Below are 17,259 nucleotides of genomic sequence, written 5' to 3'. Positions count from 1 at the left end.
ATATAGTTACACAAATATTAGCCGACGAAGTTTCTACATCTTGGTAAAACCATTCTGGACCCAGTGAGGTTCCAAAAGGTCAAAAACGCCTACTACTACCTCTAGTGGTTTATCACTGTGTTGTCTGATTTTTGTAATGTTATTATGAAGCACAGTTGTTATATTTCTGTCTACTTCTTCAAACTTAGGGTTTCATGGTAGCTTTTTAGTGAGTCCATCCTCCTGGTTATATAAAAAATCACTATGAGTCAAATAGCAGTCTACCTCAGAACACTCATCACAGCAGCTGCCTTGCTATGGTGAAAAAGACAGAAGCAAGCAGAATGCCACCCATTTATGCTTTGGAGGCATCAAATAATGTACATTAAAGTATAATTTATCTTTATAGAGCCAACAGTTTCTTTCTGCTCTTGCAGGAGAATGGGATGAAAAGCTGAAATTAGCCCACAGAAAACCAACAAAAATTTATACTGGTTAAACTTGTTCTTTTTTTTTTGATTAAATATTAAATGTTTAGAATTACATAAGTGAAATTAAGTCCCTCTCAGCTGCGTGAAACATTTTCACTTTGCAGTGCCAGTATCCATAAAAGTTGAGAATGTGACTGGGGAAGCAATACAATTCAGCTGGACCACATCAAGTGGCAAGAGAGGCATCCTCTACACCATCTCCCTCATGGATGGAATCCAAGAGATAAATAAAATCACCAACGAGACAACAACTATATTTAAACATTTGCTTCCTGGTCATGTATATACAATATCTGTAAAAGTATTATCTTGTGCTGAGAATAGCAGGACTTCAGTGAGTGTCCGAACAGGTAATTCCTTGATCATACTGTCATTTCTTTTTAATGAATATACTCTCAGAATATCTTTTTATAGTATGGTTTGGATTTGATATCATAGACTACTGTTCCTGTAAGTTGTCTTTATTTATCTGATTCATCCCCTTACTTGGATAGAACTGCTTGGATCAAACAGGAGTTTGCAAGACAAAGTGCTTATTCTGTAAAATTTCTGTCCATGCTGTATTATTGGACCAGGTAGTTTTGTACAAAAGTCAAGATATTTTGGTGGCAAATTTAACAGTAAACATTGTGGTAATGCAAAGCTTAGATTGCACATTCTTTTATGAATGCAGGAAGTCCTGAATTGCTATTTTTATCTTTTCAATTTCATCCTAGGATATAGACGTTAAAACAAACTGTTTAGTTTTGTCGCTGTACTATATCACAAAAAAGTAGAACATATGCTGTATTTTTTTTCCTTGAAATTTGAGATACACCTGGAAAGCATCTTTTGGGAAGTGTGCAATCCTGACTGCTTACATCCTTTCCCTACATCTAATGCTTTTGACTAAACTTTTCATATTATGCATACAGCCTCCCAAATGACACTGCCTTTCTTATGAATCACTTAGGGACTGTATGTATTATCTGGATCCAACAGTTTAGCTTCCAGGGCATTCAGAAGGACTGTCTTCACTGTCTGTACACTGATAGTTATCACGTCATAGGTACCTCTGCAAAAAAAATGTTGCAGGCAGACAGGAACGTGCTTTAATTGAAAAATACTCCTCTGTCTGCCTGTGACCACACAACAGCTGTGTAGTGCCCTTAGAGCAATGCTGAGCCATATGTGTCTCTTAATAAAATTTGCAACAAGTGGTCTGTTAAGTATAGGTATGTATTTATAAGGTTAAAACTATCGAGGTTTCTCATCAACTCATTTATCAGTTGTCTTGAAAGGCATTGGGCATTTTTCCTATACTATTACAAATAGCAAGTAGTTCCAAGGTTGTAATGCTCTGATGTTCTGAAAACACTACCACCTTGCCAGCCTAAAAGTCCAGGACAAATCCATATCAATGTGCTTTTATGCCAGCATTGTCCTCTAATTTAAATAGTTCCTCTCTCTTCCTTTATGGTCCTTCCCTGCCATATTAATAAACTTTTCTGTGGACAGTGCTCTCAACCTTTGTTTGCTAGGCAAGCCGTTCTTTTATAGTTTTCTTTCCTAAGAAGAGTTCTTCTTTCCCTTGGAGGGCCACATCATTCTTCATTTCTTTGAAATGGAGGTCACCTTTCTTGAATGTGAGCAACTGGGATTACACATAGCAGTCCGGACAAGGTTGTATGAGTGCGCTTACCACGTCGTTAACATTCTCATCTCTACTGGAATTGTATTGAGCAATGCATCAGAGGGTGACATAGCTGTGATCGGCTCAGGCACTGAACCCCTTTTCTTTTCAATGCCTATAATCCCAGGTTAGAGGATTTCTATTATTAGTCCCCAAATGCCCAACCTGCAGGGAATTTTATCCCAGTTTTCAGGAAATGTCATCCCATTGCTCTTAGCTTCATCTAGTTCTTTCTGGAAAGTATCTCAATTCTCCCATGTCAATGACGCCTGCTAACCTTATGCCATCATCACATCTTATGAGCAAACTCCTGTATTTTCTGGCAAGATCTATAATGGAAATGCAAAGCAAGTTCTATGCCTGCACTGATTCTCAAGGAACAGCACATGCAATACCCCTTTAGAACAAGAATTCTTATTTTAAAGCTACCCATTTACATCTTCCCATTAGCCTATTCCTTTAGGCACATTTTTTCCACTAAAAAAAATATTACTTGGCACTGTATTGGGAAAGATTGGAAGATATCTTAGCCAGCTCGTCAAAGGAAGCTATTAGGTTATTTTAGCACAGTCCCCTTTTGATAAAATTATATTGTACTTTATCATACCTTATCAGTGGCTGAGAAAATTCTCATGATTTCTTTTAATAACTTTTGAAATATCTAATTTTGACTTTTTGCATTTCTTACTTTCTTCCAGTATTTCTTGACATCTAAATGTAACTCTCTTTCTAGCAACCTTGTTTTTCAGTTCTCTCATAGGTTATCTGATTATTTTCAAAACCCTTCTAGGGCTATTATTCTAGCAGTTAACTGTGAGGTCCCATCTTATAGACTTCCCTTCTATCATCAGCTTTAGGAACACAGAGCCAAGAAATTGTCAACATAATTTTCATCCATTTTTTTTCAATGCTTCAGTCCAGTGGCTTTCATTTATTAGCTCCCCTATTTTCTAAACAACAACAACAAAACTGCTTCCTTTTGTAGTCTGAAGCCATCTGCCTTACTAGAAATATGTTTGTGAGGCAATTGAAAAGATTCATCTTGCCAATAAAGACCGAGTCATCTGAATTTTATGTGGAGTTACGGATTACATTACACAGTTCTGTGAGGAGAACTAGAGTTGTACCGTATGAGCTAACCATATAAAAACCACAGTACCAGCCTTTACTGCTATTTTGAACCATTATAAGTAATTCTTATTAGCCAATCTAGATAAGCATTCTGGGGTTTCGAGTCTCCTTGGTGCATATTGTTTTCAAATGAAATCGTAAATGACTTTTACTTCTGAAAATTCTATCTACAGCTTACCCAAGTAGTACAAGCACATAGCAAAACATGTATCTTTATCTCCCATAAGAACTTAGAGTTCTCAGTGTTATCTCAGTGAAGTTCTCAACTACCACCTACCCACCCACCACCTGCCTCTTTTCTGATATGCTCCATTTTTATAGTCTGCAGTTCTAAATTCTCACAGGGCAAAGGGCCTGCTACTTCAGTGATTCCTTGGTTATGATCAAATCTCTTTCACCTATTTCACTTCGGACGTGTGATGCACTAGGTAGAGTGAAGAGAGGGTTTTTCAACCCATCATTTTCTTACCAGCAATAATCACCCATGCACAGAGGCAATTCTCTTTTATTTATTTATTTATTTATTTTACAGATCCGGTTTCCTGTTTCAACAGAACTGGGTTTTGCTTATCACAGAATCGTGACTGTCCTGACTTAAAATATGTCATTTGCTCAAGTAAGTTTTACAGAGTTTTACAATTTATTTGTTCATAAATATAGCATATTGTTTCACAATATAGTATCTTTCATGAGTATTTCATCATCTGTTTTGTTATCTCAATTCACATAGCATCTGAAGTTCACACTTCTTTGGTAAGGAAGCTGCCTTCATCAAACTTCAGTGTCAACTTCCATGTCTATTTTTAGACTGGACTTTTCTATGTAAAGAATACTTCTTTTGGTTTAGGGCTTATCCACCTACTCATGAGGATAGAAACATACCAAGTGTTTTGCAGAATCTAATATACTGTTCTTGCTTCTGCTGAGATCAGTGGGAGAATGGCTGTTGAATTAGGGAGTAGGATGTGCCCTAAATTATAACAGGAATGACTAAGAAGTCATAAGGATTGCGATGGCGGACAAATTTGAAGAGGAAAAGGATTCAACTCTGAAGGTTCAGAAGCCAGTACATTAGACACATTTACATGATATACTTCTTTCCTTCTATTTGATTAGTTTCTGTTTCTATCGATTAGTATTATAAGCTGATAACATGAGATAGTGAAGTCCATAAAGCAATTATAAAGTGATATCTCAAGATTCACCTAATATACATATTTTTTCAGATTACCAAGTATTTGCCTGCAGAGCTTTGTTAAAAAGCCAGACATTTAATCATACACTTTATGACTCTGACAGTGAAGACTACAAAGCAATGTCTGAAAGTATCAAAACAGAAGTAAGTTCCTGTAATCTCCTTTGCCACTTTAAATGTGCTAAGAATTTTTTTTCAATTAGCAGCATCAGTCACTTAGATTAATTATTAAATCAAAGTTGTGACAGGAGAAAAGATAATACCACCTTGATAAAACAGCAAATGAATCACTTGCTCAACAAGGACAATCTTGACCAAAGCATGTTGTCTGATGAGGATTATATTACTTACCTAGTACTGAAAAATAAAATATTTGATGAGAAGCAATTTAAAATTATTTTCTTATAAGCACAAAGAACTTCCCATTATCTGTCAAAATTTTATTTCGTATTTTCAGTCACAGACTCCATTGTTCCCAAATCCTCCTTCTGTAAATATTGTAGTGGTACAGACAAAAATTACTGTCATTATTCAGTTGTTTGTTATTCCAAAGAGATAGCCCTGAAGAAATGATAAATGCAGAAAGTGAATATCCTGATGTGTGTATGCAATAATTCTTGCTCTGGCTCATTTTACTGACACAATGGAACAAATATCAATTCCCATTTACACAGATTGTTAGAGAAATGCGCATCAAACTTAAAGATGACCACTTTGATATTGTGATGGTTGGATTCAGACCTGGGAGTGTGATTGCTTATTTTATTTCCCTACTGCAAAAGCAAGAGCCTGTTGATGTGAACGTTGTGCAGAAATACCTAAGTCAAATATTAAAGAGAAAGTTTGGTGACCAAGTTGAAGTAACTGTACAATGTAAGTGATGTTAAAACATCTTTTCCTTGATGGTGTGGGGATTAGAGTCAGATCTCCTACCCTGCATAAAAACTGATAAATTAACTTCTTCCTTTTAAGAGATTCACATATTTCAGATAACGTATTTAAACATTCACAGAAAACATATTCCAGCTATCCATGTAGTTTATAGAGCTATCTTAATGAGCCAATGCATGTACCTAGTTCCAGACTTAAGGGATGGATTCTCATCACATAGAAGGAGGGCTAAGAGAGCTTCTTGTCATAGTGTGTAGTCATTTTTGTACTATCCAAATGGATCCTAAATGATGGGCTTTTGGTGGAGAAGGGGATGAGGAGAATCCATATTTCTTCTCTAGTGGCATCTGCAATACTGCTCTCTGGTACGGATTTCTTCTTGTCTGATGGACAGCCCTCAAAAACCATTGGCACCTGCTTCCCTGACCAGAGGCAGTGTGTATTTACCAACTCAGAGTACTGCAGAGCTGCTGAGAGGCAGAGAGGGAAAGTAGAAAGTGTGCAGAAGGGTATTTATCCAAAATACAGTATTTGTCATGCTCAAAGGTAATAAGGTAAAACACTTATTACCTTGAGCTGCTATGAGCTGGGGGGTGTCATACAACTTTTCTACCTAAGTTAATATACTCTCTTTGTACCAGGCTGGCTAGCACTTTTAGTCTAGCACTGTTAATCTGTGTGCCTTTCCACCGTTACTACATGCATCTTTACTACAGCGATGAGATACGCTTACATGGGCTACAGGCCTTTCATTGCCTTTATCTGGAGCCTTTATCCTGGAGTAAGAAGTGCAGGTATTAGTATGGATGGCAGACTAGGTCCCAATTAATTTTACAAAGTTGCTTGTGCATGTCTAAGGAGTACTGTGAGGGTTACATTATGTACAGCTTCATTTCACGCTCCTTTTTCACACTATAGAGAGACTTTTTACTGAGATATAGACTGGAGTTCTCCCAGAACCTTCCAGACACTTTCTACCAAACAAATCCACAGATCTGCTGATACTGAATGTCACTAAGAGAGCTCAAGGACCATCAGAGAGAGAGATATCCATGAAATTTCATAGTTAGCAAATCTTTACTACATACAAACATGTTATTATATTATTCAATAACTTCAAAGCTATCCAAAAATGAAATGCAGCTGTCACTCAGGTCTCCAGGCTGTCTTATGCCTACTTTTTTATTGTTTCTACCTAACTTACATGTAATATGCTTTACATTTTCAGCTCTGCCTTCTCAGTCATCGACTGAAAAAAGTTCTGCCTGGAGAGTGGCAGTGATTGTCCTTGGAGTTTTACTCGGAGCTGCATTGCTGCTAATTTTTGTGGTAATATCAGCTTATATTTGGATGAAGAGAAGATCGGGTAAATACATAGTTGAACCTAAAGAACTCCTAGGAAATTTTGTCTACAGGCACTTGTAATATAAGCCACAAGTTTGACTTACATATTTTGGATGGGGTGGGGTGGGGGGAATTAATATATTTGTCTTAAAATCCTTTTGTCTTTGTTAATGGTTTATGTTAACTTAAGAAAACTCTGCCCTTTCCTTCTCAACGTCCATTCCCGATCTCCTAACAACCTCTGATGAATTAGCCTTTTGACATTGCTCTTGGGTGTGGAATGGGGAATTTTCCTCGTTGAATGTGTGGGGGACTGAGGCACAGAGAAAATTCTGTTCAGACGATCCCCTGTAAGTATTGCAAAGATCCCTAACCATTGGCTATAAAGAGAGAATCTGAACTGCTCAGTACTCTCTTATGTATATTTAGGTGACACAGCAAACTGACTGATCCTAATACCTATAGCACGTCACTTGATTACACATCTAAGCCCAGAGTCATTGTGTTGAGCTTTATGCACTTAGCCAAAGGTGATTCACCTCACCTGAGACTTTTATCACCATATGAAGATGCCTCTTTCTCTCCAGTTAGCAGAATGAGCCAGCCCGGGACAATTCAGCAAACGCAGCTTAGTTTTGAGTCTGAAAGGAAGAGGGATAGATCTGGGCTATACGGACTCACCATAGGAGTCTCTGGGAGAACAGACACCTGATCCAGAGGCTGCTAAATTCAAGGCTGGTTCCTTAATTCCTGGGCTGTGAAGAAACAAATGCCCATGTGTGACAAATATATGGCATGTTAGATACAGGTGTGGTTCAATAGGTAAACCAGTAATTTTATAGCCTTAACATGTTACCAAAAGATGGTACCTTCATCTAGTTTTGTCTGTCAAAAACAGCTGAGCAAGTGTGTGTCACATAGAGCCATTTTGCCTTGCTCCTTGTAATCCCAATGTGGAGTCCACTGAAAGCAGCCCAAGGGATCCTGTGGCATGGCTTGAGACCCTGTGTACTAAAGAAATGGGGAGAAACTTTGTCTGCTTTCACCGCTCTCAGCTGCAGTCCCAATGAGGTTACAGACTATTTCTTCTATGGAGTATTTTTCTCCTTGGAACACGTTGAACAAATAATAAATGGCAGTATTTTGCTGTACGTATTTTCAGTAGTATTTATGTATTTCATCTCAAAGCAGTTCTCCCTGTGTCTGTGTATTTTGTCTGTATGCCAATGCTCACCATTCACGCTGAAGCACTGAATATCCTGTGATCTTCTGAGACCCTGCCTCATGCCCCTGAATAGTTTGTGCCCCTTGTCTTTTCAGGTTATGTTATGTTTAGTTAGCATGGCTTAGAGTAAGGAAATGCCCAGAACAGGACATCAGCACACAAAGAGCATCAGTAGAGCAATGGCACACTGGTTATGCTGCTCTCCTCAGGGTGCAGCCAGGTATTTATACTTCCTCTCCTGAGCTACAGCTTGGCTCCTGGATGAACCCTGTCAAGGGCCCTGGTTAAGCAGAAAGGTGAAGCCGTCTGTGTGCTGGCCTCACTGCACGTAGGCTGGTTTAGTTCAGGTTGTATCAGCACCCGGATGAGGGAAGTCACACCCAGCCATGCTCCTCTCTCCTTGGCTTAGCAGCACTGTCAGTGTCTGAGGCCAATGGACACCGCTGGCTGAGAAGGGAAGGCTCTGTGTGTACCTAGGGGGTCTTTGCACACAAGGCTGTGTTGGTGATTTATACTCCTGGCTGGATTTTGCATTATTTTATTTATTTTTATTTTATTTTATTTTATTGTGTTGTAGGGATCTGTGAAACAGGGTTGTTGCACGAATTGTAATCCCTTATCCTTCCACGTAGTATCAGCTTGGCTCTCCTTTTGCTTAGATCTGGGATATGAAGGCATGGCCCAGCTCTGATGGAAATTCAGTATGCTTAATATTTGTTAAAATTCTTTCCTGTAGGTTTTAAACATAGCTGGCTTTGCTGTTATACTCACTGAGCAGTCACTTAACAATGCATTCTGTCAGCAAATACAGGTTCTCTGGTGAGCTGTGTGTTGAAAATACAAATGAACACTCTTGCTTATGTTGATACTTTTTTTTCCTTATTTTTTGAGGAGTGTACTTTGAGCAGCAATCTCTCATTGTTAATAAACCTTTCAGATGTCTTTGCAAATAATGTTGAACTAAAGACCATGTACAGCAGGGTTGTACTATGGAACTCTGGGACTTGCTCCTGCAAAAATATCTTTATATCTGAACATTTTTCAAAAATGTTGTACAAATAAAACCTCTATTTTTACAATTTTGTATTTTGAAAGTATCTCTTCTTTCTGCTCTTTTCTCCTCTTCTAGCTGCAGGAGGGGAGGGTGGCCAGTACTATCAACAGCTCTTGAGCTTTTCCCTAGTGCAAGCAGTATTAAAAACCTGTGATTTTCACCAAACTTCAGTAACCTTGGTGTACTTGAGCCTGTCTTTAGAGGCATCAGCACAGCTTCAAGTTTGACCATGAGCTGCAACATTTTTGGAGGGGAAACAACTGGATAGACAGATCGGCTGGTAAGCTGATGGTCAGCCCAGTCACACAGGTCTCATCTTCTTAGAAATTTATATTAAACAACACCTGGCTAAACATTATTTTGGGAGTTACACTCTATTTCCAAACATTTCAAATGCAGCTCCCATGCTGGGGATCTCTCATGTGACTGACAGTAGAGCTGCTGTGAAGGCTGCTGGGCAGCCTGGCTAACCCTAACAGGGGTTACTGGGGCCATCATCTTCTGGGATGTAGCACCATTCTTGGCCCTGGAGCTCTCCTGCCTCATGTCTCACTGAAGGCTGGCTGGCACAAGCAGCTCAGTCCTCTTATTGCTTCACTTTGATGAAGTCAGGGTGGTGAGGCACTGGCACAGGCTGCCCAGAGAAGCTGTGGGTGCCCCATCCCTGGAGGTGCTCAAGGCCAGGCTTTGGGCAGCCTGCTTTAGTGAAACATGTTCCTCGCCATGGCAGGGGGGGTATAATTAGATGATCATTAAGGTTGCTTCCAACTCAAGTCATACTACGATTCTGTGATGAAGTTTGTCCCCCTCTATGATACAGGTGGTTGGAGTGTCTCACCACTGTTGTACACAGTCTGTCACACAGGAGGAGAGAAAATATTTTCACACAAAGGAGTTCTGCAGATTGTGGTGCAGAGGGAGAAAGTTTCTGGGACAACTCATCTGTGGTACTGACAGGATTTCCAGCCCAAAGGGATTCTCTGCAACAGTAAAAATTAGAAGTAAAATACTTAAGGTTATAAATGTGGAAAAAATAAACTAAGCAGTGAGTGAAAACTTAACAGTGTTAGAAATCAAATGTTGTAGGACATCATGAAATATGTTAGTAGAAAGATGAAAATAGAACACTGCCCCAGCACAACCATCGCTTAATGTATCACACCTTTTTTTTGTAGATATAGAAGAAATGTACCCACATAATGATAATACACGTTTTACTCATGTGAACCTCTGTAAGTTGTGCCCTCTGAAGTTTTTGGAGTGGCATTCAAATGAGAGAATTAGAGAAGGTTCACCACAATCATCAAGACGCTACACTTTTTTACAACAGTTGCAAGATTTGGATGCTCCCCTTTTCAGCAGCATTTGCCCTCTGGCCTCTAAAGAGGCTCATGACATGGTATTTTTCCCATGGGTGTCAGTACTGTAAGTATCTGGAGATTTATTTCAGCTTCCTGTGTGAGATTTGCTATGTTGCCTTAGAAGATGAGGTCCACCGAACCCAGTATTCCATCCACAACGGCTTGCAGGTAGAAGGCCATCTCTCTCTCTCTTTGGTGGGTCTTATCCTATGGTGGGTGGTATTAGCCTCGGTTAAAAGTTTGCCCTGAGCGGCTGAAGCTGCTTTGTGCTGTGCGGCCCCAATCACACCTCTCTTCAGTAGCTCTTGCCAGCAGGGGGAGAGCTGAACTTTGCATGGTCAGATATAAGTGAAATTATGCTAGAATGTGTAGTGATATACGAAATACATAGAAATAAGAGCTTTCTTTACTTGTGTGGAAAATACCCTTTTCTAAGCTCGCAGTGATCCTTTGCTGACAGCAGTGATGCAGGTTAGGTGGGATTCTAAAAAGATCATGATCCTTTTAGGAGCTCTCGGTCCTTCCACGGAACTAATTTATTGCCTACGTAGTCACTGAGGTTACTTTAGCCAAGTCCAGCTTATGTTTTTTTTTTTCTGCAGTTCTGTGTTCTTCCAGTTTGGTTCCAGTTGTTGCAGTGCATCGGTGTAGCTGTGTGGTTCCATGGCAGATGTGTATGGTCAAGCAAACAATGTAAAAAAATCCGAGGTTAATGAAAAAAGGGAACGGGGGGGGACCAACTTCAAAGTTACTTTAGTGGCAATTATCCCTTCTCCTACTTCAATAAAGAAACTTCCAACTTCATTAAAAAAAAGGTGTTTATTGCTTGTTTTTGAGACTGGATGAGCATAACACTACATCTGCACTTCTAAACATCATACAAAATCAAATACATTGATTAGACCTGGACAGAAAACTCTATTCGTGGAGAAACCGAGGAAATGCTGCACTGTGCAGCAGTGCCCACCAGATGGTGCTCCCTGCACCCGTCAAATCTTTCAAGAATTACAGAATTATTGCATGCAGGCTCTCCTTTTCTCCACTCCCCGGTGCCGATGTGCAGATGTGCTGAGCAGGCCGTTCGGAGAGGCTGAGCTGCCCGTGCTGAGCCCCACAAACACCGCAGGAACAGCAGTGAAAGGACACAAAGTTGATGCCCAGAGTGGGAGTGGGTGGTGGGTGGCACTTCCCTGGTAGCCCTCTACACAGTGGGAGATGCTACCTGCACTTTTTGTAAGTCTGTTGTCTAAAGGCTAGCATATCCCCAGCAGAGCCAAATGTGCAGCCTGTATTTGGGAGGGTGGCTGGCACAACCTGGTGAGCTGCTGTCCCCACCTGTGATGCCATTGCCTGTGTCTCAGGTATTCCTCTCCCAGCCAAAGGGACCTGGGACATGAATACGTTTCATCATTCTGTGATGAAGACTGTGATGAAGCAAGAGATGAAGGTGTCTGTGGGAATCTCAGTGTGATCCTACCTGTCTTCTTGAGTGCCTAAATACCAATTTAAAGCCTGGCCCCGAAACCCATGAAAACATTCAAAGAAAAAGGGTTTGATTTGCTTCCTCCACTTTCTACTCTTCTGCATGTTCTGGGTTGGTGCAAGGTGCCATATCAGCAGCACGTGAAGGACTCACTTGCAGCCTGAGGCAGGGACTGATGCATTTGCTGAACTTTGCCACCACTGTTGAGGCATCGTCTCTGTGCTCTGATAGCAGCTCTAAACTTCAGTTCACCTCATTTCACCATTAAACATCCTGTTCTCCCTATTAAAATGTTAATTGTACATCAAGTACATTCAAAATGTTAATTTGTTTTCTGCTCTCACATTCAGAAGCCTCACAGAACTAAATGGATCTTTACAGCTGTTTCTCATGGGGATTTTTGCATTGGATTCACTGAGTCAGCACCTTAAGTAAATAACTATTACAAAGATATAATTTTAAGAGCGTGGCCAAATTATCTGTTTAAAAAAAAATAATCCTACAAATCAAAAATGTAATTAAATATTAGCTCTCAGCTAATTAAAATGTCTGATATTCCAAGTGTCACTTTCCTTAACTATTATACTAAGGTCATTTCATCTGGCTAATCACTCCTCTTGTCTAGGGAAATGGATGGCCGCAGAGTGCCAGCTATCAGTAAGTTCACTTGCTCTTCAGTGTCACGTAGAAGAGCCTGAATATTGTGCTTTGGTTTCTAAACCCTAATCGGTGTTTAAAGAAATCAGTGATCATTTTCACTCCCTCCTGTTGACCGGTGCGTAAACCCATGGGGCACAGCTCCCCTAAGAGCTGCCAGGATCAGGGGCAGCGTGTCTGATGTCCCCAACAGGTGGCAGGGATTTGCTGTGTGATGTTGTGATGGGTATGAGGGCATTTGTGGTGGTCAACAGAGAAAAGTGAGCATCTTTGGGACAAGTCTCATCCACCCTTGTTTTAGGCGTCTGTTTTAGATGAGCTGAAACCACCCAGAAATGGCTCTTTGTCTCCATTGACTGTGAAGAGAAACTAGACCAACGCTAACTCATGGACCTCCACATTAGGAGACAGTGGCAGGTCTCAGAGGAAACCCCTCCCCAGCTTGCATGCCTCAGCAGAAGGAAGGTCCCAGCTGTTATAAATGGCTCAGGATTCAATTTAGGATTAAATGAAAAATAGGATTTATTAAAGTAATATAAAGGAATAGAGGTAAGCAAACAGCGCTGGGTGCACCGGGAGTCTCCGCTCCACCAGGACGCACACCAGTTACATCAAGCAGCTGATTTTTATGCACCTAGACTAATACATATTCATTACTACTTCTAAAAAAGGTAGATTATTATAATTAGCTTCCGGAGTCCGGTTCCTCCTACTGGAGCATGCGCATCAGTCTCCTCTGGGGGTCTCTAGGGGTCTTTCATGCTGAAGGCTCGTAGTCTTCCTCTCACCCTTTGTACTTACTTGGCACTATTCCAAGTTTATGGAACACTCTCTGTACACTCTCCGCAGGTCTTGTCTCCCAACCGTCCTTCAGCTTCTCTTCTCTTCCTCTTAATCTCTTGGCCCCCCTGGCCAGATACCAAGGATCCCATAACAGTCACCAGCAGTCACCGGTTATTATCAGTTGTTCTGAAACTCCCAAACAGGTTGGCGATTCACGAGCAATTAAAACATTCTTTCCCAGCTATTCACAGTCATCTACATAACATCTATAGCAGTGTTAAATCAATCTCGACAGAGAAGACAGAAAAGAAAAACTGTAACCGTTAGAACTAGAAGTCAGGAATAACAAAAGCAAACAGGTTCATAAATTTAAGGAGTGTTTTCTGAAGACGTGATAAACTGACTGGAATGAGGGGGAGACCGGAGCACACTGCATCTGTGGTTCAAGAATTAAATTGCCAGTGCAGGGCCCAGAGGCAGGCAGGATTCAAACAGAATTATTACATTATTACGGACTTATTTATGGACACGAATTTATGGACACGAATTGGAATTGTTAAAACATTCCTCACACAGCCTTGCCCATCATGCCAGCACCTGGTGGGCTGGGTTAGCAGGTCTGCGGTGGTATAGGCCTGGGTAGGGCCTATGTTGGGTGATGGAGAAAGAACAGCAATTTTTGCAGGCTTGGGGAGTTCAGCCACAGCAGCGTCTGACTGGGAGCCTGCAGCTCTAAGAGGCACCACTGGCACAAGACTTTTTTTACTCTGCTGCAGGATTTAGCCAGTAATGGCCCACAGGTCTGCTTTCCTTCCTTCTCCTCTTCAAGTGCAACCAGGATGGAGGGCTTACTGAGAAGGCTTGGGCTTTGAAGAAAGACAGGTGGGATAGGATGTACATCCCTCACGTCTTTCTGTCCCATACCCCTCTCACCATGCCCGTCAGGATTCATCCTGACCCCAACACACCTGTGCTGGAGAAGATGTGCAGAGGCACCAGGGCATTACTGCACATGCCCTCGTCTCCATCGCTGTGCCTCCCAGCCTATGTGTCCTGCATGTAGAGAGCTGCAGCCAGGCCATGTGTATCAGCAAAGACCGGGCAATCCAGAGCCTAAAGAAAATATGTGCGTATGCGGATCATGCAGGAGGACTGGGGAAGACAGGGAAATAAATAAATAAATAAATAGATAGATAGATAGATAAATAAATAAATAAATAAGATTACAGCAAGGACAAGCTGAAAACTCCTTTAGTCGTAAATCCAGGACTTGTCAGCGCGTACTGACAGAGCTAAGGAAAGTGGTAAAGGAGAATTGTGACTGCTTCACTCCTCTTCATGACAAATCACCACCCAGGCTTGCAAACTCATTTTGCCTACTGCACGGGGCTCTCAGAGAGGCGAGGAAGCAGGGACGTGCTATTGCTGTGTAAGCCTGGCAGGAGACGCCTGCTCTGATTCTGGCTGCTAGCAACCCGCCTGCCTCAGACCAACAAGCTGGCAGCAGCGGGTGTCTCATCCGATAGCATAATGGAAACTGGACAAACCCCTCCGCCCCTTCTTTCATATTTTTTATGGTCAGGAGCCTTGAGGTTGACCTGCCATTAATAACGAGTGTGGTCACAGTGCTCTGTGAACAATTGCCTTTATTCTTGCAGAAAGTGCTGAAAGTCCTGTTTCGAGGAGAGAGAGCGTTTCCAGCTTATGCCATGCTTGAATTCTCCATTCACCTCGAGCTGTTCAGTCTCGTGCTAATACCTGGTACCTGCTTCGCTATGATAGCTCAGTACTTGCTGGGATGTCCTTAATGCCTTTTGCTACACGGTGGTGCAAATGTATGGAAGGTGTATTCACAGCTCAGGAAAACAAGGGCCAGGCTGTCACTGCTGAAAAAAAATTCTAGCATAGGAAGCTCTTGGGTCACTGTAAAGGGTAATCCGATTTTATTTCGCTTGTGCAATGTCAGAAGTGATCGGTATCTTAAATATGAGGAAATAGGGTTTCCTGCTTTGTCCTACAGCCTGTATTGCAATTGTCTCATTCCTTTTTATTAAATGATGTCTCCATGGGTAGCTGGGAACAGTCTCCCTTTTCATTCTTTATGTCGTACAATGCAGCATGTAATTATTTCATGATGACTTTAATTAGTCATTCTTTCATTAAGGTTACAAGCACAATATTTAGTGATTTCTTTTTTATTTTAGTTGATTTCTTGGCTCTTAAGAGAGGTGGGGGAGTTGAGGGGCTTAAAAGAGAGTGAAATGGCTATTCAATTTTGGAATTACCTTTGACACAGACTCAAAGTACAAAATTGCTTGTCATTTTTTCAAGTCCAAAAGCATTACACTGGAAAACTGCCAGAGTCAAACAGCTCTGCAGGAACCTGCTTGTTTTCCTGTCAGCCTGCTCAGGCTCTGGCTGGGGAGGCTGCAGGTGCTGGCCTTCAATCCACCACACCAGCCAGGCTGGCGGGAGCTGGGAAGTGAAAGCTTCTATCCATGACTTGTCTGTGGGCTCCTTCTTTCCCTCTCTTCTCCTCACCTTCCTTTCCCAACAAAAAGCTGCTAGGCTGCCACAATCCCAGAGGGACATCTTCAATGAAAGGATGCTCAATTTTCATCAGGCATTTTCATCAGATGTGGGGTTACCTTGTCACATCCCTCCTGCCCATCTTCTCCTTCTCAGAACAGTGATCTGAGTTCAAGGAATTGCAATGTCAGCGCAGGGTGTTTGGGCATGTGGTCCTGCCCCTACTGACACATCCTTCTGCCACTGAGCACCGGTTATACTGGGGGCATGTGTGTGTGTGGTTGCAAGGAGATTCTCACCAAGGCTGCTCTACATCTGAAAGCTCCAGATGTCCACAGTGCGTGCACTGATGATGTGGAAAGCAGATCTGAATAATTTAATTCAGAAAAGGAAGAAAAGAAGAAGAAAAAAAAAAAAAAAGAGGGATGCTTACTGTTCATGCAGAGTGCAGCTCGATGGAAATAAAAGTAGTTTTTAACATGGGAGAAGCATCAGTAGTGAACCATTGCTGCACATCTACAGTTACCAGTTTGGTAATGTTTAAAGCACTGTGCCTAACACAGGGACTGCTATGAACCTGACATGCCTGAAAACACTGCAGAAAACAGCAGAGTAATTTAACAAATATTTCCGTTTAGTGTTCAGAAAGGAGCTGCATGGCACGAGTAAGTCAATAAGTTCAAAGAAGTGCTTTCCAGACCCCTAGGGTGGAGCGAGATGCTACACAGCACTTGCTGGCACTAAACTTTTAAATCACTGGCCTGGACAGTTTACATTCATTTACATGAATGTATAAAATATCTCATTAGACAACTTCTATGAAGTCGTTCAAAACTTGGAATCCTGAAGAAATTTCATTATTCTTAAAAATGTTGCACCAGAATTTAAAAAAAAGGCCAGAGCAATGGCTATGCTGGGTTTGGGAGTGTGACAGCAGCTTGAGGCAAAAAAAAATGATTTAATGGCTTTAATAATGATCTGTGCCATCAACCATAATACATAACACTACACATTGATAATACTGCCCTTTTTGGAGCCTGCCCTAGACAGAACGTGGCTCCCTTTTTTTATGAGCAGGCATCACAATGATTTATGACAATATATGCAGGCTCACACATGATGCAGCTACTTTCTTGTGAGGTTTAACTTGGTGTCTTATGAGAACCTGTCCAGTATTGGACAGTATCAAAAAATAAGCAAAATAGTTTACCAACTGGTAAACTAACATACCTTAAGGCAGTCATCACTGGAGAAACTTCTAATGGATATGTTTTGATTAAGATTCCTCTGGTGGTAGGCTTGAAGTGATTAAATATTTGCATCAGTGATTCGGAAGTAAATATAACTCCTTTACTGATTAAGGTGTGTGACTTATGCAGAATGGTAAACAAAGAGGCTAGGACTGTTGCACGCAATGATCTTGACTTCTTGATAAGCTTGGCCCATTTCAGTGAAATGTATTTC

At 41.2% G+C, this 17,259-nt stretch overlaps 1 protein-coding gene across 1 annotated transcript in view; it reads left to right on the top strand.

Annotated features, from left to right (window-relative positions):
- Nucleotides 1-9,007, top strand: part of LOC101799709 (uncharacterized) — a 28,059-nt gene extending 19,052 nt beyond the window's left edge. Inside the window, exons 8-12 of the mRNA XM_038173045.2 lie at nucleotides 575-820; nucleotides 3,806-3,889; nucleotides 4,500-4,612; nucleotides 5,143-5,341; nucleotides 6,588-9,007. Of these exons, the coding sequence (XP_038028973.2) occupies nucleotides 575-820; nucleotides 3,806-3,889; nucleotides 4,500-4,612; nucleotides 5,143-5,341; nucleotides 6,588-6,784 (839 nt within the window). The 3' untranslated portion in view covers nucleotides 6,785-9,007. The remainder of the gene's footprint in view (nucleotides 1-574; nucleotides 821-3,805; nucleotides 3,890-4,499; nucleotides 4,613-5,142; nucleotides 5,342-6,587) is intronic.
- The last annotated feature ends 8,252 nt before the right edge of the window (nucleotides 9,008-17,259 follow it).

Source organism: Anas platyrhynchos, chromosome 1 (assembly GCF_047663525.1).
Source record: "Anas platyrhynchos isolate ZD024472 breed Pekin duck chromosome 1, IASCAAS_PekinDuck_T2T, whole genome shotgun sequence".
Classification (NCBI taxonomy): Eukaryota; Metazoa; Chordata; class Aves; order Anseriformes; family Anatidae; genus Anas; species Anas platyrhynchos.
This window is presented reverse-complemented; position numbering and strand designations above follow the sequence as displayed.